The 23,152-nt window shown below is 45.6% G+C and overlaps 1 protein-coding gene across 1 annotated transcript in view; it reads right to left on the bottom strand.

Annotated features, from left to right (window-relative positions):
• Window positions 1-12,796: 12,796 nt before the first annotated feature.
• The window catches only part of LOC147693248 (uncharacterized), a 42,218-nt gene continuing 31,862 nt past the window's right edge, over window positions 12,797-23,152 (bottom strand). The window contains exons 5-6 of the mRNA XM_086933645.1: window positions 14,952-15,071; window positions 12,797-13,091 (exon numbers count right to left, since the gene is read on the bottom strand). Of these exons, the coding sequence (XP_086789771.1) occupies window positions 13,081-13,091; window positions 14,952-15,071 (131 nt within the window). The 3' untranslated portion in view covers window positions 12,797-13,080. The remainder of the gene's footprint in view (window positions 13,092-14,951; window positions 15,072-23,152) is intronic.

The raw sequence follows: 23,152 nt of genomic DNA on the forward strand, positions 1-23,152 counted from the left end.
GAGAATTAGGCTGGCATCCGTTTGTAAATACATGCCCGGATGGGGCTAAAGTAGCGCTGTATAACAAATGCGGCATGTTAGAGAAACATGGTGGCGAGTAAAGGTAATCAATGAGACATATTGTGTGTCACGTAAGTAACGAAGTTCAAAGTGATGGAAAAGACTCTCTACTTCATATGGAAAAAGATAAGAATAGGCAGTGGTTTGTTTCCAGGAGACAAACGTTGCGTCCAAGATCTTAAAATGCAGCGTGCCTGATGTTTCAAAAATGCGGGCTGGTATTTTATGCCAGCATTTGTTCGTGAACAAATTACAGGGTGCCTGGTGCGGGCAGAGAATTAGGCTGGCATCCGTTTGTAAATACATGCCCGGATGGGGCTGGCACAATGTACCTGTATGCAAGATGGTTCAATAAATGCATGGCTGGGAGGCGCGCTGAGCCTGATGCGTAGTGAAGGCTCGTGAATGAGTTAAAAACGGGGAGTAAATGCATTGACAGCATAAGCGCTTGTGCGCCAGGATCTTTAAAAGTGCAGAGTGCCTGATGTTACAATGATGCGGTCAAGTGAAATAATGCCGGTATTCGTTTTTAAAGACATGCCCAGATGGGGCTAGCAAGCTCCATGTGTGTGTCTGTACAGTTGAAAATGCCGATAATCGTTTGTAAATACATGCCCGGATGGGGCTGGCACAATGAACCCGTATGCAAGATGGTTCAATAAATGCATGGCTGGGAGGCGCGCTAAGCCTGATGCGCAGTGAAGGCTCGTTAATAAGTTAAAAACGGGGAGAAAATGCATTGACAGCATAAGCGCCTTGTGTGCCAGAATCTTTAAAAGTGCAGAGTGCTTGATGTTACAATGATGCGGTCAAGTGAAATAGTGCCGGTATTAGTTTTTAAAGACATGCCTAGATGGGGCTAGCAAGGTCCATGTGTGTGTCCGTACAGTTGAAAATGCCGATAATCGTTTGTAAATACATGCCCGGATGGGGCTGGCACAATGTACCCGTATGCAAGATGGTTCAATAAATGCATGGCTGGGAGGCACGCTGAGCCTGATGCGCAGTGAAGGCTTGTGAATAAGTTAAAAACAGGGAGAAAATGCATTGACAGCATAAGCGCCTTGTATGCCAGGATCTTTAAAAGTGCATAGTGCCTGATGTTACAATGATGCAGAGGCACGGCCTAGCGGCCGTGAAAGTGAAAGTACCGCTGGCCGGCCGTGGCCAGTGAATAATTAGGGGAGGAGAAATTGAGGACGCGCGGAGGAGAAATGCCTAAGGCCGAGCGAGCTCATGCTGGGGGAAGCTTCAGAAGCCTGTGGGAGGGAGACTGATTGCTTTGATGTGGACGGCCTGTAGGGGAAAAGCGCGTGCTTGTGTTCACGTGAACTGTTTGAAATCCGCCGATGGTTTGACAAATTATTTTGCCTACTAAAATTCTCCCCTATTCATTCCTTATGGAATGGGATAGGCGAGACCTAAAATGAATTAATACATACATGTTTTTATTGTATTTCCTACCCTATAACATGACAACAAAAACAAAATATTTAAACATTTCGAATAAGATTTACTTCCATAATGGACATAATTATTAATCAATCAAAACAATATTATTGATACAAAAACAAATAAACATTAATTGACTACACACACTTTAACACTATAATATCCACAACACCCACCTAAATTAAACTATAAAATAAAAAACGAAATGAAAATATATTTTTAAACTAAAAACAATTACAATCAACAATTAATAATAAAGTATTTAAAATGTATTTAACCCCTTCGCTGCGGCGGCAATTCCGCCACAGCGCTAAGGGGGTGGGGCGAACGCGCAGCGGTTCTGGCTAATGACGGAACTGCTCCGTCACGCCCTCGGGTGAGCTGCGCTAGTGACTGAACGGTTCCGTCAAGGCACCGCCCGCTCAATGGAACGTCCAGCGCAGGCGCGAAATCGCTGCTGCGCAGGAGCTCCGAGCGGGCCGTGGCGGGGTTCCGTCACTAGCGCAGCTCACCCGAGGAGCGTGACGGAACGGTTCCGTCATGAGCGCACAAAGGGTTAATAGCAACCCTTTCCCCATTTAAAAGTAAAAACAACACACACAAAAAAACAATTACCCAAAATGAATATCAAATAAGTAACATTAATTAACAACAATATATTAATTAATTAGACACAAATTACTTGCCAACCTTTACTCCTATAAACACCACAACACGCCTAAAATCAATTACACATTGATCATAATACCCTTTTCATTAAATAAATAATATCAATTAACAAAAAATGAATAGTTAAAAATAAATAAACATCCTAACACCCTTTACCCTTATAAACCCCAAAACACAAACCTAAAATTAATTACAAATACCATAATGAATTACCAATGAATTATTTAAAATTAATTAACAACCAATTATTAATTCATCAATTGAAAATAACGGACTTCCCACCCTTTATACCTGTAAACACCACAACACACACCTGAAATTAATTACACAATTACCATAATTAATTACCAATTAATAAATAAAAATTAATTAACAATTCATTATTAAGTCATTACTTTACACATTTAAAACTATAAACTCTCAATTAAACAAATATTAATAAACACAAAAAAACACTTAATTTAATATAATTAAATTACTTCAAACACTATTCCCCTATAAACCCACACCCCTCTACGGAACAAAAAACGCAAAATTCAACAACAAAAAATTAATTACTACTAAAAATGTAACACATATATTAAAAATAGAAACAATTCTTATAGAAAAAACATTAATCACATACATATAAAAAATAAAATAAAATACATATTAATTTAAAAAAATTATATTTTTAACAATAGTTTTTGCAAACGGTATTAAACACTGTGATATTTATATAATCTATATTATTTACCTTAGATCGATATTCTTGACCATGATATTCGTGCTGTCGATATTTCTGAACCACGAAATGTATTACTTATTAATTGTGCAACTCGATATGTTTTACTCTATATTTTGTCTGCACACCGAAGCACCTGGCTTTAGTTCAAAGTTAGGCCTGGGCGGTGAACTCTGCTCTGTTCTTGGAGTTTACAGGGTTTTCTGTACTCCATCGATCACGCGGAGTTCGCAAAGCAGAGTACTATTTTCCTTGGTCATGCTCGCCAGCATTAAGTTGGCGAGCCAGGAAAATCCAATGCTAGACCACCTCCCAGCGAGATTGCTCAACATGGGTGGTCGCAGATGTCGCAACCACTCGCATTGAGAAACCATCCGTTTAAGCTGAGGAAGCTGCTGCTCAAGTAAAAAATCCATTCAAACAGCAGAAAGAAGCAGGGCTCTCTTGTGCTGCACATTGAGGTGTTTGCCTTGATTTTCCAGTGTGGGACAAACACTCTGCACTAAAAATCGACACCAATGTGTGAAGTAAGAAACTCGGTCGCTTGCAGAAATCCATGTTGCGCTGCAGAGTTTTTTGGTCACTTTGCGGATTTCCGCTACCCAGACCAAGTCAAAGGTTGGAGTGGCTAGCTGGTCTAAGGTTGCAGGTTAGGAATAACCCACTACTGCTCTGGGAAATATTTGGTGTAGGGGTCGTAGCCCCGTAAGCTTTTCGTTACTTGAGAAATTGGCCACAAATACAGCTTCCATACTGCACACAGCAAAGGAGTCCCTCATTGGGCCCCTAGGGAAGGTGCAGGGAGGGCTCCAGAGACAAGAAAGTGCAGCTGGCTCGCCGGAGCTCTATGTGGAGCCGCTATTGCCATCCGGCCCCAAGCTACACTCCCTTTTATGGTTCTTTCTTGGAGTGTGCTATTCTTAAGCAAGAATGTTTGTATTGCCACTGTACCCTTAAACTCATCTGATGGACTGCTAGCAAGCAGAAAACAGTACCCACTGAGGACTGATCAGTGGATTACTGTCAGGACTGCAGTCCAACTGGCTTTCTGATTACATGTGGGTGCATTGAACACATTCCTTTGATCAGAGGGTTAGAAATCCAACCACCCATGTGACTCTGGGGCCCGCCCAGAGTTCATCTCGTTGCCTTGTAGATCAGAATCTCATGTTGAATACAGTCTGGTATCGTGCCAGCAGTCATCATTGTTGGGCTGTAGTATTCACCAGCACAGTCCCTCAATGGTCATTGTTATGTGAACAATGTTTGCTTCTTTCTTGTTCCTTGTTACTTTCTCATCTGCAGTGTAGCTGGTGAGGGTTGCACTCTTTCTGGTGGTGTTGGGACTAGGGAAGCACTTTGTGGGGGGATCAGGATACTGGAAAATGTTGCCCATTGGATTAATCTACCCTTGATCTCAAAAGTATGTATCTTTGTTTTGATGGGTATCAATGTTTTACCTGCTTCCATTTGGTATACATTAGCCCCTATGCTGAATCATCATATCCAAGATGATGTCATTTATAAATAGCTCTTCATACCTTGATGAGGAGGTCAAGGTGCTCTCCAATTTCACTGGATGTCTAAGTCCCCCTTGACTGGATGGTTGGAAAGGGTGACTGCTCAACTTTGACCTTTAGATGCACAAAATGTGTTAGGTTTGGAGGTGAACGAAGAAAAAGGGGGGAGTAAGAGGATACACTGGATTTGACCTCAACTACGCGTAACTTATTTTTAAAAAAAACTGTTCTGTTATGTTCAAGAAAAACAAAGATTTACCCCTTGGTGGCGTGCTTTTTCATAGGGTCCACCTCGTTCCACTGCATATTGGGGCGTTCCTCGACTTACATTGTACGTTGGCAAACTTTTTGTTGTTATATACAATGATAAAGAAGCTGTTGAAAAAAGAAGGAGGAGTGGGGGTTGATGGTGTAGAATTCAAAATACCTGGGATTAGTAGATGTCCCTTGTCCCTTGCATATGTGGGCCCCGGAGGAAAATCAAAGTAGTTGGAAAGGAAGAGGTGTTGCCTTCATGCAAGTGTGACAACAGGCCACCCTCTTCCCCCGGAGATACCATGATGCAACATTACACTATCCTATATCTACAAAACAATGAACGCCTGATGGGTGATAACTGTTTATATTTATATTTTTCTGCATACAATTTGTGGTCGTCCAGTATAAACTGATGGGTGTGGTACCAGGGAGCTGGTTTCCAGAGGTCTTGAAGAAGAGCCTACTAGAGACACGGCTTGAAACATGTCGACTGTTTAGGAAAACAGATCCATTACAAATCTCTTATCCTAAACTCCAGTATTTTTTAACCATACCAACTAGAGGTTAAAATAAATTAAGGGACACGTACTTGGTAGGTCATTTTAACCATACTCCAATAGCCCCCAGTCACCCTCCCTTTTTAGAGCAACTTCTTTCTCATTGTGTATAACAACAAAAAGTGCTCCCACATAGGCAGTTTGTCACAGCACGCCAGATCCGCAGCCGAACTGGATGAACCCGATGATGAAGCATGCCACAAGGGGTAACCCTGGGAATTGAGGGTTTTACAAGAAAAACCTTTGTTTTCTTCAGTGGAGAGTTACTTTAACATAAATAAACAGTTTTTTTCTTCTTTGGAATAAGTTAGGTTTGGAGGTTAGATATTAACATGGTGCTTTGAACCTTCCCTGTACAAAAGCATGAGCGCCAGACTTGCACTGAGTTCCTGCAAAGCAGCGTAGAAAGTCACGTGTGAATGGAGAGAGCAGAACGGAAGAAGTGGTGCAGTTCAGCTCTCTCCTGTCCTAGGACACTTTTGGCTGCAGGCCCCAATGCAGGTACCCTTGCCTCATTGTGGAGGAGAGGTGGCTCAATGGTTAGAGCGGCAGACCCTGATGCAGAGGTCTAGCCCGGGACCAGGGTTCAATTGCCCGCGTCGGCGGGTCTTGGGCTCAAAATTCCACGGACCTGATCATTCTCGCCTCGGTGCCTATTCCAATCATGGAGTCACACTCTGCAACTCTGGGCAATAGCTTGCTTAATCTCCACAACGGCCCCCACAACGCTAAGGATGCCTGGCCTCCACCTTGGCGGTGCCCAGGAGTGGACGCCTCACAGGGAAAGCCAGGATGGGTTCCACAGCTGTATTCGTACAAGTGCCTTGAGACCCTTGCGGGCGAGTGCAGCGCTATACAAGTATCAATTTACATTGTGCACAAAATAGGTTCTTGCAATCATTAGGGTGGACTCTGTCATACATACAAAGTATAACCTCTTTTATGTGCACCAGTGGGTCAACAGAGTATGTGCTGCATGGTGTCCACCTGGAGCAGACAATAAGCCTTTCAGATTTTGATGTCCACTTGCAGCCCGATTGGGAGTCTGGTGGTCCAAGGACCGCCAGACCTGTGGGGGTGCAGCAGTGGCGGTCCAGCCACTGCTGCACCGGTGGACTGCTTGCCCCCATTACAGGTTGAGTGGTCCAACCGCCTGGGAACACTGCGGCTGCCAGGGAACCGCCTTCTCTTTTGCAACGGTCAGAGGCCACAATATGCTTGGCAGGATTGCTGTGGTCCCACCAAGCATAATACGAGTTACCTCAACATTATTATTGTTTATTTCGAAATAGAAATCTATAAAACATTCAATAGAACATAATAATAGCACTGTTTAAAAAATATACATAAAAACAAATGCACATTTTGTCCACTAATAATAATCAGCTATTGCATCTTGCTCATATTTACAGTACAAATTTAAATGTTTTTCTGCATTCTATCTATACCAACCAGGGAAATACCATTTTACTGCTAGAGACCATTCTAAAAGGGGGATCAGCTCCAAGGGGGAATCACAATTGCTTGAAACTCTTTATTTTGACAATATCCTAATTAGGGCATATGTGGGGTAGCCCTCGGCGGCGGGATGCCTGGCTTTCACCTTGGGGATGCCCAGCACGGGTGATCTCACAGGGAAAAACCAGGACGGGTTTCCAAGGCAAGCGCCGAGATGCCCAAGGGTAAAATCGAACACTATATAAGAACACACGTACATACATACATACATACATACTTAGAGTGGTGGCAACCCACCATCTCATAGAGCAATTACCCCTATAAGGCTCCAGTTCAGGTGTTGACCAGAGCCTATGCCAGAAGATTAACTTTTATTAATCTCGGTCTTCCCGCTAAAATTATGGGTCACTCCTAAATATGTAAAATCCTTGACCACGTGAAGATTTGTGTTATTAACATGTAACCTAAAATGCGAGGACATGTAAGGGTTAAACACCATGCACTTGGCTTTACTGACATTCATTTCTAAGCCATGATCTGCACAGAGCAATAAAAAGTGATCCCCAGGTGTTTTTCAAGATTAGGACAATGTCATCTGCAAAGAGTGACATGGGACATCGGAAGCGCCTTGAGACCCTTCCGGGTGAGTAGTGCGCTATACAAGTAGTATGATTGATTGATTGATTGGTATAGTTCGCGAGCCAGCTTTGAGAGCATTGTTGTTCTCAAAATTGAGAATCTATGCCAGATCACGGATAAATAGAAAGAAAAGGGTTGGGGCCAAAACAGAGCCCTGCCACCCCCCCTCTGTGCACTAAATAGGTCTGATTGATCCAATATTTACCATAGTTTACTCTAGCGTGGGTATTTTCCTGGAGTCTTATGAGGATATCTAAGATATTTCCTGGTACACTCATACTTTTCCAGACTCCCCACATCTTGCTACCAGGTGCCATGTCAAATGCAGATTTTTAATCTACGAAAGCAACATATCGATGACCTTTCCCCGAAAATTGCCATCTTCCAGTACATAATGCTGAATCTCAATATTTGGTCCAAACTGCAGTTTTTTTTAATCTAAGGCCAACTTTCAGTTCATAGAGAATGTTATTAGTTTGACGTCAGTCAGTCAATTGGGCCAAGATTTGCCTACAAAAGATCTTCTGCAGCACATCAATTAAACTTATCACTCTATATTTCCCTGGTTCCTCTCGGTGCCTCTTTCTTATCGATCAGAACGATCCGTGCCCCTCTCCTTGCCAGGACTCTGGAACCAGCCCTCCATTCAACATCACCCTAGAGAGGATGATTGGGTAGTTTTCCAAGATATCTGGCTTAGAGTCATAAAGGTCGACTGGTACCCAGCCTGGGCCTGGTGTCTTTCTGGCTGCAAGTGATTTGAGCACAGTCAGTGAGTCAGTATAGGATATTGCAAGAGGGACTACTTGATGGTGTACATTACCACAGGTAAGACTAACCGACCCTTTTGCTGTTCCCCTCAACTTTGGCCATGGAGGACAACTTTTCAAAACGTTCTACCCATGATTGTAGTGGCACATGAAAAGCAACCTCGTCTGTTGCAGAGCTGCTACCATGCGCAATGATATCCAGAATGCCTTGGCTTCTCTTGTTTTTACTGCATGCAGTAGATCTTCCCAAACTTCTTTTTCCCAGCTAACTTTGGCTTGTTTTAGCGTTCTCTCATGGGAAACATCCATTACAAAGCAGTCATTACATTGCACTGCTTTTACAACACAACTGCCTTTACATTGCATGCCATTACAACACATGCCATTAGAACGCATGTTATTACAACTCATGCCATTACAACGCATCATAAGGTAAGTGACAGAGATCTTTTAGTTTTAGGGCGGGTATGGGTTTTGGGGTAGATGGGAATTGTAATTTTTACCCCTACACTATCCAACACTTTCCCTACTGTTGCACTCACTAGAATGGGAATAGTAATTTCTACCCCTACACTATCCAACAATGTTGCCCTAAAAGTATTATGCGTTGTAATGGAATGCCTTGTAATGGTAGTTTTTAAAAATGCATTGTAATGCTATTTGCAATGCATAATAAACCACGTTGTAAACGCATCCCTTGTAATTGTTTGTGTTGTAACGTCATATATTTTTCTCTTATAGCTCCTAAGTGCCTGATGAATGGCAACCCAAATGTGTTCGATTTGATAAGACACAAGAGGAGGTTTCTGGCTGCTCTGCATTTTGCATTTAACATGGAGTGTGGGTTAAATCTAGCTTGTGTTTCTCTCCTTGGCTCTTTAGGTAGAATATCCCTCAATTTTATGAACAGATCTTCATGAATTTTTATCATTAAATTTGAAGGTGGACCACGATTCGTCAATTTACCCATCTTCTCCAGTGCATCACACACATTTGTGTACACTTTATTTAAGAGGTGCGGGTGGGACAAATAAACTCCCACTTTAACCCCTCCCATGCTCATTACGAGCTGAGCTCGTCATGACCGTTAGAACACTCACACGCGAGGCTAATTCCCCTGCTGTGCGAGCATTCTACACAAACGGGTGTGGCCGTGACGAGCTCAGCTCGTCATGAGCACACGAGCACCGTGGCTCATGACGAGCTGAGCTCGTTGTGAGCATGGGTTGCTGTGCGGCCCCCCACCCCCCAGCACAGCAAGGGAATTAGCCCCACAGTGAAGCGGCTAAGGCCTTTTTATTATTAGATACAGCAACATTGCCCAAAAGGCTGTTTTTACCAGTTCTGGAGGGGGGATAATCAGGGCAATCAATTCAAGTTCCAGAGCATTAGTGTCCATATCACATCTTTCTAAAACACTAATATCTTACTTGGCTAAATATGTAATGATAGGAAGGCATATCTATGCTGCTCTTACTATACGGGCGGTTGAAGGTGGGAGCAGCCAGCTCTCAATCTTTCCCCTAAAGTGCTATCCTATAATTGAAGTGCAAAGGTCTAGCTTCTAATTGTCTGGGTGACACCAATTTTTGGGATGAACCACTGTTCATCTTCCTCGTCATTTAGCGATCCGTAACCATTTACCAATGCTTCAAATGTCACATTAAAGTCCCCTGCAACTATTGTGATTGCTTCAGAGGGGAGGAGTCTCAACCGGTCATCTAAAAGTGACAGGGTTGGTTATTCTCTATGTACGTTTCCTGGTCTATTGTAGACATTATACATATAAATGCATTTATTGTCTTTACACAGTGAAAGTCCCAGAAGATCGAGTGTTTGGCCAAATATCCTCTTGATTTTGCAATCTACAGAATTTTTACCTCAGACAATTAAACCTCCAGCTGGTCTACCTTTGGCTTATTAAGAGTTTCCTGTCTGCTGGCAGTGTCATGGAGCTTCCTCCTTCATGTACACTGTGGGATAGAGAAAACAAAATAGGCCCTACAGGGCCCCTTGTGCCTCCACCACATGTGGATGCACACAGAGAGACATACATTGTGTCCATATGTGTGCATGCATACCAGTTCCTATACGGCATGCACTTTTGAGTCCAGGCCTTCTAGAAACTTGCTGTGCAGTCCTATTGTGGTGCCTTTTTCAAAGGCACCTCCACCTTTGACAGAGGCACTGCTGCGGGACCACCACGCTGCCCGCCCGCCAGACTACTTTAAAGTCGTAATCTGATGGGCAGGAGGCGGTGAGTCTCGACGGTGCAGGGGCATGGCGGTGGCATACCGTCTGCTCCCACACCGCAGGAACACCTACTAGGCCCCTCAGTACAGAAGGAAGGTTTAACACAGTAGAGTCCACATAACACACTCCATGTGGTGTGGACACAGAAGTGAATATGATCAACCTAGTTGTGAAACTACCAAGAAAACAAGGGGAGTTCAGAGTCCACCTAGGAGTATATGGTCTAACTCACACTAAATACAGGTTCCATACTGCAGTTTCAAGCTGAGTGGGCTCCTATAGAACACAGGGCCTCTTGCATCATATTTTAGTAAAGACCTTAGACTTTCTAGCTTTTTTTGATTCACGGTGAATGGTAATAATCTGCATTTTCTTGGATAGGGTTTTCCATAGCTTGCAAACTGCACCAAGATGAAGTTGACCACTTTGTGAGTTACATCATAGGGAGGAATGATGGGGAGCACTGCCATTAAGGATCTGAGGGTCTCTCTTTGGGTGAAATGTCTGGGGTTAGACTGTAGAATGATTATGCTAGTATTCGGTAGTCTGACAGGCAATATAGCAAACGTTAAAAAAATGTCATACAGGTTGATGGGGCAGGGCAGTGGCAATGTGCATTTATTGACTTTTTTGATTTGTCAACTCATAAGTCCCATATATAACATGGTAGGGTTGTCCAGGCGTGAAAGCACTAGTAACACTATGACCCGTAGCCTGTGGGAGAAACCCATGTAAGGGAAGATGCACTTTTGCTTGTCTTGTTCATCTGCTTCTGGGGCAGGAGTTATGAGTTGACAATCACACTCACTTCAGTCAAAGTTGCTTGGGAATATGCAACCTTCATAGGTGACTTATGGAGAAATCAAAGACCTTGCAATATCTACATTTTAAGACCTCTTCTTCATTTTGAGTTTGAGTTTCAAGTGATTTTCTAGATACTAGTTGTCTAATGCCTGTAAATATGAAGTACCTCAGATGGGCTGTCAGTAATGACCTAGTTGGCTGGCTTTTTGTACTTGTTTTTTAAATTAGCTATTGCTGCCCTATTTGATTTTTTTCTCTTTATGGTCATGTATTTTCCTTCTCTATCTTTTAAGGCTTCTAAGTTCCCTTTTTTGTAGTTTAACAGACACATTTAGACAACCTGTGTCACAGGTGATGTTGTGAAACTGGCAAGGGAAATACTTTGAGGAAGATCTCGCTGAGCCAGAGATGCAAATGGATGCTGATCACCAGTGGCTCTAGTGCCACATTGCCAAGGTATGTGAGTGACAGGCGTCATTATTCAAGTCTTCCGTGGCCACTGAGGGGATATTACGTTAGGTGCTGTCGGTGGTGTTGTCGCTGTTGACAGGTTAAGGTTGAAGTTGATGATGTGGTGATCCCTCCAGTTGATTGGTTTGATTCATTTGACTGGAATAATTTCCTCTGAAGCTAAGATGCAGTTATGGCCTCAGTCATGTTTTTGTAGAGTGATGAGTTGGTTGTAAATTTGTACTTGAAGTTTAAGTGTGGTGAAGATCAGGATTTCAAATAAATTGTTGGTGAAGGTATTTGTGATTGGTCTTGACATTGGGGGTGAAGCACTAGGGTGTGTGGGGATTCTAAGATCCAGAGGTTTGCAGTATTTGATGTTCTGGAGTCAGCTGGACTTTTCTGGTGCTTGTCTGGTCTATGATGCCACTTGAGCAGTGGAAGAGAGCACGATTTGATGTTTCAGGAGATACCAATATCACCGCCTCTGATTGGAATGCATACAAGGTGGGCTTCGTGAGGCTGCCTGAAGTTACAAGTCCACTTAAAAGTCTCCAGCTGATAAGGTGATGACTGACCTATTATAAATGAGTGGGTCATCGATTTATGGGAGAGGTGTGGTGAATAGCGAGCTAAGGGGAGAACACGTACGACAATAATGGAGGACAGTAATAGTAAAAAAGGTCCAGGAGATATGTAGTGATGATTGTTGCCATGGGTTGGTCTGTGTCTTGTGTTTTATGATGGACCTTATGCCAGGGGGGGCAGAAGTGAGGAATGGAGGAGGGGAATCATTTCTTTGTGGAATGTATAGTGGGATTTAGAGCTATGCACTCTCTCACTTGTTTATTCATCCATACAGGTATTCACTCATTGATCTGCCCATCTATTCATGAATTGATGAGCTCACTCAACTACTCATCCATGCACTCATTCACTCACTCCAACAACCATGCACTCATCCATTGGTGCTCGTTCCCTTTGACCCATTCATCATTTATTCACCCATTCATCTCTTTATAAGCACTCACATCTAACCACCCTCCATTAACTCATTTTCACATTCACCCTTCCACTCATCCACAGCTCAGACCTCTGGCACTGTGGCTGCTTCTACTTCATTTAAATAAAGTTGAAGTCCAAAACAGAGTATTTGATAAATAATGAGACATCTAATGGACATTAGTGTGAACTCCATTTATTACATCACTGGGCTTTGTTCGATATATTTGCAGACAGCAACAGAATTACTTCAGGAAGCAATGTATATTTTCTGCACCAAAAGCTGATTTGTAACACTACATTGTTGGACAGTAGGCAAGCCCCAGAGTAGTGAGCAAAGAACACATCTTGCATTGTGAAAGGAAGATATACCGCAGCCGTGTACACGAAATGCTTGGTTAAAGGTTCAAGATCACAATAGCTGTCAGCAAGTACCATGGCTGAATCTTTAGAAAAGGAACCATTTAATGATGACCTATAGAAAGAAAGAAAGTACTCTTTAATTGTTGGACCAAAGCCTTCTAGTAAAGTTGCAGAAAAACATGGAGTATCTAAATAAACACATATTGTCATAACTGCTTAATTTGTAAATAAATTACTGCCATGGACACAAGTGTTTCGTAGGAGCGCTCCAATGGTCCTGCAAAACAGTGGGGGATGGGGGGCGGGGGAAACTTAAGTTGTCTGGTCTTGATTCCATCTCATGTCTCCTTTCTCAATCACCCTCCTCTTACTTTTCCTTTACCCTCCACTTACTGTCTCTTTATAAAATGAGTACTGAGAGTGTCTGCTCTTTATACCACTTACTGTGTTCTCCACCATATTCGGCCACCCTCCACTTCCTGTTTCTTCATTCCAAGACTGTCTACTTTTGATTCTACCATGTATTTTCTACTTTCACCATCCTTCACTTCTTGCCTCTTTTAGATCCTGCCGCAACAATTCTTCACTTTATGGCTCTTTTTACTGAGACAGCCTAGTCTTGACTCCACCCTGTGTCTCCTGACTTCACCACCCTCCCCTACCGGTCTCTAGTGCTACCTTCATCCACCATTCTACACTCCTTCTTTCATTATGCAGAGGCTGAGTAGTTTTCATTCTACCTTGTGTTTATTTCCTTCTACCATCCTCCTCTTCCTTTTTCTTAATCCCAATACTGATTCCACCTCATGTCTCCTTCCTCCACCACCCTCCACTTTCTGTCTCTTTATCTCATAAATACTGTGAGTGCCCAGTTTTGGTTCCACCTGATGTCTCCTTCCTCCACCACCCTCCACTTCCTGTCTCTTTATCTCATGAATACTGTGAGTGCCCAGTGTTGATTCCACCTCATGTCTCCTTCCTTCACCATCCTCCACTTCCTGTGTCTTTATCGCATGAATACTGTGAGTGCCCAGTCTTGATTCCACCTCATGTCTCCTTCCTCCACCATCCTCCTTTTCCTGTCTCTTTATCACATGAATACTGTGAGTGCCCAGTCTTGGTTCCACCTGATGTCTCCTTCCTCCATCACCCTCCACTTCCTGTCTCTTTATCTCATGAATACTGTGAGTGCCCAGTGTTGATTCCACCTCATGTCTCCTTCCTTCACCATCCTCCACTTCCTGTGTCTTTATCTCATGAATACTGTGAGTGCCCAGTCTTGATTCCACCTCATGTCTCCTTCCTCCACCATCCTCCTTTTCCTGTCTCTTTATCACATGAATACTGTGAGTGCCCAGTCTTGGTTCCACCTGATGTCTCCTTCCTCCACCACCCTCCACTTCCTGTCTCTTTATCTCATGAATACTGTGAGTGCCCAGCATTGATTCCACCTCATGTCTCATTCCTTCACCATCCTCCACTTCCTGTCTCTTTATCTCATGAATACTGTGAGTGCCCAGTCTTTATTCCACCTCATGTCTCCTTCCTCCACCATCCTCCACTTCCTGTCTCTTTATCTCATGAATACCGTGAGTGCCAGGGTTGATTCCACCTTGGGCCTCCCTCCTCCACCACGCTACACTTCTCGCCTCATAAAACACATACTGGCAAACTCTTTTGTACCCCAGCTTTCTCACTTTGGCACAGTGTTTTGATCTTCCCCTTTCTCCTTCTTTCCAACTTATGTTCTCTCTTTCTCTGAGTAAAACTCTAAGGCTGAAAATAAGTCTGGATCCCCAAAAATGAGTGCAGGAGCCACAACCCACTGCTATATTCGGAAACAAACAAAAAGGTGGGCAACATTGGTTCCAATTAGAAATGGTCTGCAGTGGTATTCTCGCGTGAGTTTCCACCCTGCCTAGGTGCAGGAGGACACCCCGCAACCAGGCTGCTCTGCGTTGTACCAGCTCACCTCCGCGTGGCACACACTTGTATCCGTTGCACCATTCTACACGGGAACACTCCTGGTTATTCGGACATTTGAGTTTATTGCCACACTCCTGGGGACACTTTGGAGGCTGGCCGTGCCCTCCTGAAAAAAAAAAGCACAAGTTCATTCAAGTGAACATTCAGTAAAAGCATTCGCCATGGCAGACTTGTGGCCGTCTTTTCAATCAATGTAGTTATGAATGTCAGAATATAAACATGGGGGCAGGCATCATATGTGGTCTGAGGAGTGCATGACTGATGAAAAGGTTTATGGTTGAGAAAATGGTCTACATCTAATGAAATGCTTTACATTGACCGAAATGTTATTTCCTCATGTACCTCACTGCTTATTCCTGCTGAAGGAAGTGTTTTATTCTGGCATAAGTAGTTTTATTCCGGCCTGGTATTTTCAGGTTACCTGTCCAGGTGTGACGCGCTTCTGCCCCTAGTGGTTATTGGCTGCTGATTATCCTGCTAAGGGGTATGCCTAATGTTATGCCTAAGCTAAAGGGATTGTGCCTTTTCTTACAGGTTGTCGCCCGGTGTGCCCCTATGCTGGCCTGACGTGTTATTCCAGGCCCTTGGTTATGCCCATTGTTAATGAGCAAGCCTTGCTGATTTGTTACAGGTGCTCCTGTCTATTATATGCTGTGATGTCCTGATGTTTTTCCCTTACAGGGGTCGTGGGGGAGTTTTAATGCATGATATGTATTGATGCTAATGTTGGATCGTACAATTTCAGCCTACCACTAAGGATGAGAGCCTGAGTTGGCCCCGCCATATTGACCCCAGGTTTGATGTCAACTTAATCATATTCTTCTTTATTTCAGCCATGGACTTACAGACTCCACCCCTACTTCCCATGTAAATAATGCCCCTGATATACCTGGCTCTGGCGCCAGTTGGCGCCTTGTTGTGATTACCATTGTTTTCCTTTTTGCCTTGCAGGTTGGAGACAATACTAAACAACTTATTTTTCCAACCAAAGGTGGTGTTGTGACTCTTTTGTAGTGTGCCTGGTGTGTCGTCTGTGGTTACTGCGTGAGTGCTTCACATGTCCTCCGTAGTTTGGCCTGCCCGCTCTGCTCCATGCTACACCCCCTGGAGATTTGGTAACCCCATTTCTTACATTGGTGGCAGCGGTGGGATAGGACTTGTGTTTGCGAAGTACCACAGCGGCCACGGGTTACACTGCAAATAGAGCAGTTAATGTAATCACAGTCTTTTTGTGGGGATTATTGTTTGGCTGAATATGTTTCTGTATTGCTTCCTCCTGAAAAGTGTTTGAATTGTGTCCCCTTGTTCCACTGTGGGTGGGTCCCGGGAAACCTCGCCACAATGGGGTTGGTTTATGAGGAGGTGGAACTGATGGAGTACACCGAGCAGGAAGTGATAGACTTCTGCAAGGAGAGAGGGATACCCCCAGTAGGAAACATTAGACAGAAGTTATTTCTCTATGAGGCCCTCAAGAGAGGAGCCCTTAGAGATTGGTGGGGACTTGTCTGATTATCCTCCCGAGTTTTTGAAGGGTAGGTTTGGTAGAGGCCAGAGGGAGGGCTCCCAATCCAGAACCCTGGGAGGTAATTACCCCGATGAAGAGGAGGAAGAGTTTGAGAGGGCGGAGACGCCAGTAGAAGAGGAGGACACCAGAGATTGGGAGTCCCACACTGGGTCCAGCCCCGGGGGCACTACCCCATCCCTTTTCCTGTCCCCAGATGAGTGGGTAGATAGGAGGGAAGAAAGGGAGCATCAGCTAGCGCTGGAGAAGCTTAGGTTGAAGCAGACCAAGGAGTTAGCGCAGCTGAGGTTGGAGGAGCAGAGGCTAGAGACAGAAATGGTCCTAGCCCAGAAGAGGATGGCGGAGGCGGAGAGGGCCTTCGCCAGACAGAGATCAGCTCAGGTGGGTAGGTTGTCCCCTGAGAGTGGTTTTAGGAGTCTGGATACACCGGGGAGGGTGGGATCCAGTGGTGGCAGCGAGTGTAGGTCCAGTGCAAGAAGTCCCACTCCCGAAGCCCAGGAGAAGGTGCCTGATTCCCAGGAAGAGGGGGACAGGTTAGTGTTCAGGGGCAGGGGAAAGCTGTACCACCAGTCCTGGGGAGAGTTTGAGGAGGAGTGTTGGACCGCATTGGAGGATTGGGTGGTGAGGAGAGCAGTGGAGGATTGGGAAGGGCTGTGCCATGCCGTTATCCGGGAGCACATGCTGAGGAGTTGTTTCCCAAGTCTGCGTCACCATCTGTTGCAGTGCGGCTTCTCAGACCCCAGGGAACTTGCACGGGAGGCAGTTCTCTGGGTAAGTGCCAGAGCGTCTGGGAAGGCTGAAGGGAGTGATCCTTAAGGGAGTGGTGCAGGGATCTTCCGACCCAGCAAGGCGGGGGAGGTGAGGAATAGCCCAGCTAGGTCCCAGGATAGTGAGAGGGTGGTAGGGCCTCAAATCCCATCTATAGGAGGGAGTGAGACGGGGAGGTGTCCCGAGGTGCCCCAACCGCAGTCACAGGGCCTGGAGAGTTCTTTTAGAGAACCCCAGGTTGGGGAGCCGAGGCTGTCCTGATGTGCCTTCCAGTAAAGGGGATCCCCTCGTGTCAGGATAACCCAGAGCATCGGTAATCAGAGCTCAAGTGGTTCGGGGGTTTGACCAGTCGCAGGGTTTAGATCCTGGACTGGGGGTTCAGGTTCAGGGGTTGCCTGGCCTGGAGGGTGGGGTACCCGTAATTAAGGTCCCCACCGGTTTGACTCCCAGGGGTACTTCTCCGGGTAGGAGGGTGCGGAACTCTTGGAGGCAGTGCAGGGGGAGGGAGGACTCGCCCCTGTCACCAGTTCAACCTAAGGGTTTCGGCCCTGGGTTAGGGAGAGAGAGGTTGTCTGAGGGTGATCCGCGTAGGAGGAGATGGTGGAACCCTAGGAGGAGAGGTAGGGGGAGGAGAGCCTCGCCCCTGAGTGCTGGTCAGCCTGAGGGTGTAGAACCCAGGCGGGTGGACCAGTGGCAATTTGGAAGGAGGAGAGTGGTTCAAGAGTACTACGAGCCTGAGGCTAGAGCCTCCTACTCTGTGAAGGAACAAGGGCCAGAGACATACGGACAGCCCAGAGGCCCGTCTTGGCCACACCCCACTAGAGAACACCAGTGGGGTGGTTTTGATGTTGAAGGGAGGGATGCGAGAGTGAACCATCGGGTTCCAGAGTGGAGGAGAAACTGCAGGTGCTCCTGTAGTTGCGGGCCTGCGGCCACCTTTTTCCGCCCCAAGCAGGGAAGTCCATCAAGGCAATGATTGGCCTACTCTGGCTTTTGGCTGGGGGGGAGTTGTGTTGGACTTGGCCTTTTCCCCCAAAATGTTTCGCTTTTTACCCCCTTGACTCGGATGTCTCCCCCATGGTAACAAACCTGTTTAGGCCATGTGTGGTAAGAGTTGCCCTATTTTAAACTGTAAAGTCAAGAAATGGTGTGCAGGAAATATTCCCACATTTTAGAAATGCACCTGACTGAAATGTTATGTATTTAAAATGGATGCCATGGCCATGGGGTTTGCCACCTGACTGCCGTAGGTCAGCAGTCTAGATATTATTACCCAGCCAACCCTAGCTTTTGGAGGGAAGCCTGACACCCAGGGTGCTCAACCCCTCCCCTTGAGCCAGTTTAGACCAGTTCTCCCTAACATTCTAGAAGGTCCTGGCACTGCCTGGGAGGAGGGTATAAGTAAGGGGGAAGTGCCACCAGAGGGAGAGACAGAGTTGGGGCATCACTGACCTGGGGGACCCACGCAGGAGATTTAGGCGTGAGGGCCTAGTCAGGGACTTATGCCACTGGCAGTGACAGGATTTAGGTGCTGCCTCTTAAGTTGAGTGAGGTACCCTAGACTAGCCCCCGTATCTGGCCCAGCGGTAGGGGAACCCAGGGACCATCTTCAGTGACCTGAGAGAATTGGAAGCCTTCAACTCCAACCCCCCCCTCTACTGCCGCCAGGGGCCCTGACGCTGTGGGGGCCTTCACCCACGCCAGCACTGCACGAAAGAAGCACCCAGGAGGTGAGGAGAGTGCCCCTGGGGCTGGCTGTGCAACTGTTCCACCCCTGTGAGGTGTGCCTGCCAGACGCTGTGCTGCAAAAGCGCTGTTTTGGAGATTATGCCCTGAGGAACTGTGGCTGGCTGAGGTGCTGTGAGGCCCCTTGAGCGCCAGGGCCCCGAAGCGCTGTGAAGCCCTGAGCACCATAATTTGCGAGGTGCCAACCTGCCACCGGAAGCGCCGTGCCTGGAAGCGCTGACAAAGGGATGCCACGTTTTTGGATAGCACTGCCACTAAAACCGTGGGCATCTCTTGCCCCACAATGCCTTGTTGAACTGTTTCTCAGGCATGTTAGGCATGCCCCCTCGGTCAGCAAACTTCCGCCACGTGAAAATTTACGAATACGTGGGTATAGTGCATACGGCTCAGCTTACACGTCCGATGCTCCAAGGACCTCAAGAGGGAGCCACCATCTTAGTTGTGTGTCAAGCCACGCCACGTCCACTTTTCATACCTGAAAGATGAACACTATAGCATGAAATCAGCTTCCGGGGTACTCTCACCACAGTTTCACCGGTGCTCTCTCCAGGAACATCGGGGCATATTAGCAAGCGGCAGCAATAATTATCGCTGACCTCTGCTAGCTTGAGTAAATCATTCGCCCGCTATCGCTGGTGATAATCTCCATGGTAGCGTTGTATTAACAACGCTTAACGCCATGGAGATAAAAATCCCAGCGATAGCGGGGATTATCGCCGTTTTCAATGGAATATCGCTGGTTTTCCAGCGATATTCCATTGAAAATGGCGATAACCTTGCTGATAGGGCTGGACAATCTTAGCCATGTAATCCACCTCCCATTGGATTACATGTCTAAGTACAGGTCACAAGCAGGCGTTAGGAAAGTAGCGTTAACTGTGGTTAGCGCTACTTTTCCTAATGCTCTGCTTATTAGCGAGCAGCTTGATAATAGGAGAAATGTCGCTTAGCGACATTTCTCCTATTATTTTGCCCTGGAACGCCCACTTTTCATCTCATTAGAGATGCAAAGCTGAGTGTTGTAGACAAGGGCGCAAAATCAGCAAACCACGCGATAGCGTGTCTTTGCTGATAGGGCGATGAAATTATCGCGGCTTTCTGTCCGAAAACGGCCTCAAAAGTGGCGATAATTTCAAATCGCCTGCCTTGTTAATATGCCCCATCTATCTCATATATCTTTCCTTATCGCCTGCGCTTCCTGAATGCTCTTGCTGTGCCCTCTGACAGCCCAAGTGTTGCAGAACTTGGAAGCCCTGAAGTTGGTCTTTTCCCTTCCCATGACCACTGCCTCGCTCTCCTCATCAAACAAGTGATGTTTCCACCAGACCCCTTTGCAGCAGATATTCCCAGCTTCTCACACTCTGCACTTGTGTCCCTCTACAATTCAGTATAAGCCCATGACCTCATCATTGCCATTCCACCTTCTTCCACTGGGGGCACACACTGCATCATGAAAGACACTGCACCTGCACTTTTGACTGGTTGTTCAGGCATGCTTGATTTGCATCGATGCAGTCTACCAGCAGCCTTATCACATAACTGGCTATGCCACACTCACAAGTGTGCACTCCCCCTGCTCACCCAGAATTCACCCTGCCCAGCTTCCAGCTGCAAGGAGGACGTCTACAAAGGGTACCTCCTTGGCGTATGCTTGAGGTTTTTTTTCATGGCGACAGCCAAAATACTTTAGTGCATAAAAGTAGTTCAATCCTGGGAAGCAAGTACACGATCTCAGGTTATCAGAGGAATGAAGACTATGTCTTGTGTCCCCCATATTAGATGGACCATCTCGAGGACAAGGTACACTATCCTGATTGTTTGTGTCCCCAGTTTAGAGCTAAGATCTCCAGGAGAAGGCTCGTTATCCAAATTCTTGGGGTGCTCAGCTTAGAGTGACCATTTCAAAGAGAAGGTACATTATCCTAATTCTTAGGGTCCCCCCACATAGGATGACCATCTCCAGGACGAGGTACACTATCCTGATTGTTTATGTACTCCAGTTTAGAGTCAACATCTCCAGGAGAAAGTACATTATCCTGATTCTTTGAGTCCTCCAGCTTAGAGTGACCATCACCAGAAGAAGGTACAGTATCCTGATTCTATGAGTCCTCCAGCTTAGAGTGACCATCACCAGAAGAAGGTACAGTATCCTGATTCTATGAGTCCTCCAGCTTAGAGTGACCATCACCAGAAGAAGGTACAGTATCCTGATTCTATGAGTCCTCCAGCTTAGAGTGACCATCACCAGAAGAAGGTACAGTATCCTGATTCTTTGAGTCCTCCAGTTTAGAGTCAACATCTCAAGGAGAAAGTACATTATCCTGATTCTTTGAGTCCTCCAGCTTAGAGTGACCATCACCAGAAGAAGGTACAGTATCCTGATTCAATGAGTCCTCCAGCTTAGAGTGACCATCACCAGAAGAAGGTACAGTATCCTGATTCTATGAGTCCTCCAGCTTAGAGTGACCATCACCAGAAGAAGGTACAGTATCCTGATTCTATGAGTCCTCCAGCTTAGAGTGACCATCACCAGAAGAAGGCACAGTATCCTGATTCTATGAGTCCTCCAGCTTAGAGTGACCATCACCAGAAGAAGGTACAGTATCCTGATTCTATGAGTCCTCCAGCTTAGAGTGACCATCACCAGAAGAAGGTACAGTATCCTACAGTATCCTGATTCTATGAGTCCTCCAGCTTAGAGTGACCATCACCAGAAGAAGGTACAGTATCCTGATTCTTTGAGTCCTCCAGTTTAGAGTCAACATCTCAAGGAGAAAGTACATTATCCTGATTCTTTGAGTCCTCCAGCTTAGAGTGACCATCACCAGAAGAAGGTACAGTCCCCTGATTCTTTGAGTCCTCCAGCTTAGAGTGACCATCACCAGAAGAAGGTACAGTATCCTGATTCTTTGAGTCCTCCAGCTTAGAGTGACCATCACCAGAAGAAGGTACAGACTTACCTCCATCTTGTGCTGCTCCTTGGAATTTCTACTCTCTGAACTCATGGTTGCGGACTGGGTTGAGTAGAGCATACAAGAACAAACTTATTGAGGATTGGATAGTGGATTCCAGGCTCATCATCTTTTGGTTGTAGTTTCAATACAAGAAATTATTACAGAAATCAGTTTGGAGTGGGGCGTCTTGAGGTCCGTATCAAAAATGCCCCATGCAAAAATCACCACATAGACCGTACAAGCCACACTGACCACACCACAGCTGATGCTTAACACTTGATGCTTGACAGGACCACCAATATATGAAGGACATTTCCAGACAACAGCGCCTGCTGCTTAGCAGCAATCGCCAACAGAGCTGGGGTGAGTATCTCCAGGAGTGTCCGGACATTTGTTCAAAGTATCCATTGATTAAGGCATTAAAGGTGCACCCACAAATCAGGGCACCCTCTATTTTAATTTATTAGACAATAAAAGTCATAAAAACAGTGCAGTGAGGGCCAGTGCAGAACAAGGTGGTTGGTGCTCCTTCATAAGTGCTGCACACCTGTGATAAATGTGACCATCTTGAGTTTCAAAATAACAAGAACAACCCAGCCCGTCATAACAAAACATATATTAAAAGCGTGTCTGCAGTGCAATTAGTTGAAAGCGTTTCAAACCTCAACAAATACCAGGATCTTCATCAGGACTCTAACATCTGTCGTGATCCTGAGACCATATTAGCAGGCACTGAGAAGCGTCATAGCTCCCAGCAGACATCCATGGACAAAGAAACTGCTGCAAGAGCCTTAAAGTCCACACTGGGCGGCAGAAGCCAGGGGACGGTCAGTGGACTGAAACAGGCTACCGGAGTAGCAGCAATGAAGTTGGCTTAGCCAAAGCAGGAGAGGTGCAATTTTTTATTTTTTACTCACGGTTGTAGTCATCGGACTTTGCTCCTGTTCTATAACATTATATTATTTAGCGCTTGTGCTCTGTCAGTAGAGGTATGGTGGTGATGAAGAAAAACTGGTGGTGTTGCTAGATGCACAGGGAGGCTTTGGTAGTGTGGAATGGGAGCATTTGTTGTGAACTCTATGAAGAATAGCTTTAGATCATTCCTATATTTCTAAACTGCGCTGTATCCATTGCAACCCAGCTGCTGTTGTTATGTATCACAGCCCCTGCATATCAAGATCAGCAGGTGCCAGGGAT

Source organism: Lissotriton vulgaris, chromosome 8 (genome assembly GCF_964263255.1).
Source record: "Lissotriton vulgaris chromosome 8, aLisVul1.2, whole genome shotgun sequence".
Lineage (NCBI taxonomy): Eukaryota > Metazoa > Chordata > Amphibia > Caudata > Salamandridae > Lissotriton > Lissotriton vulgaris.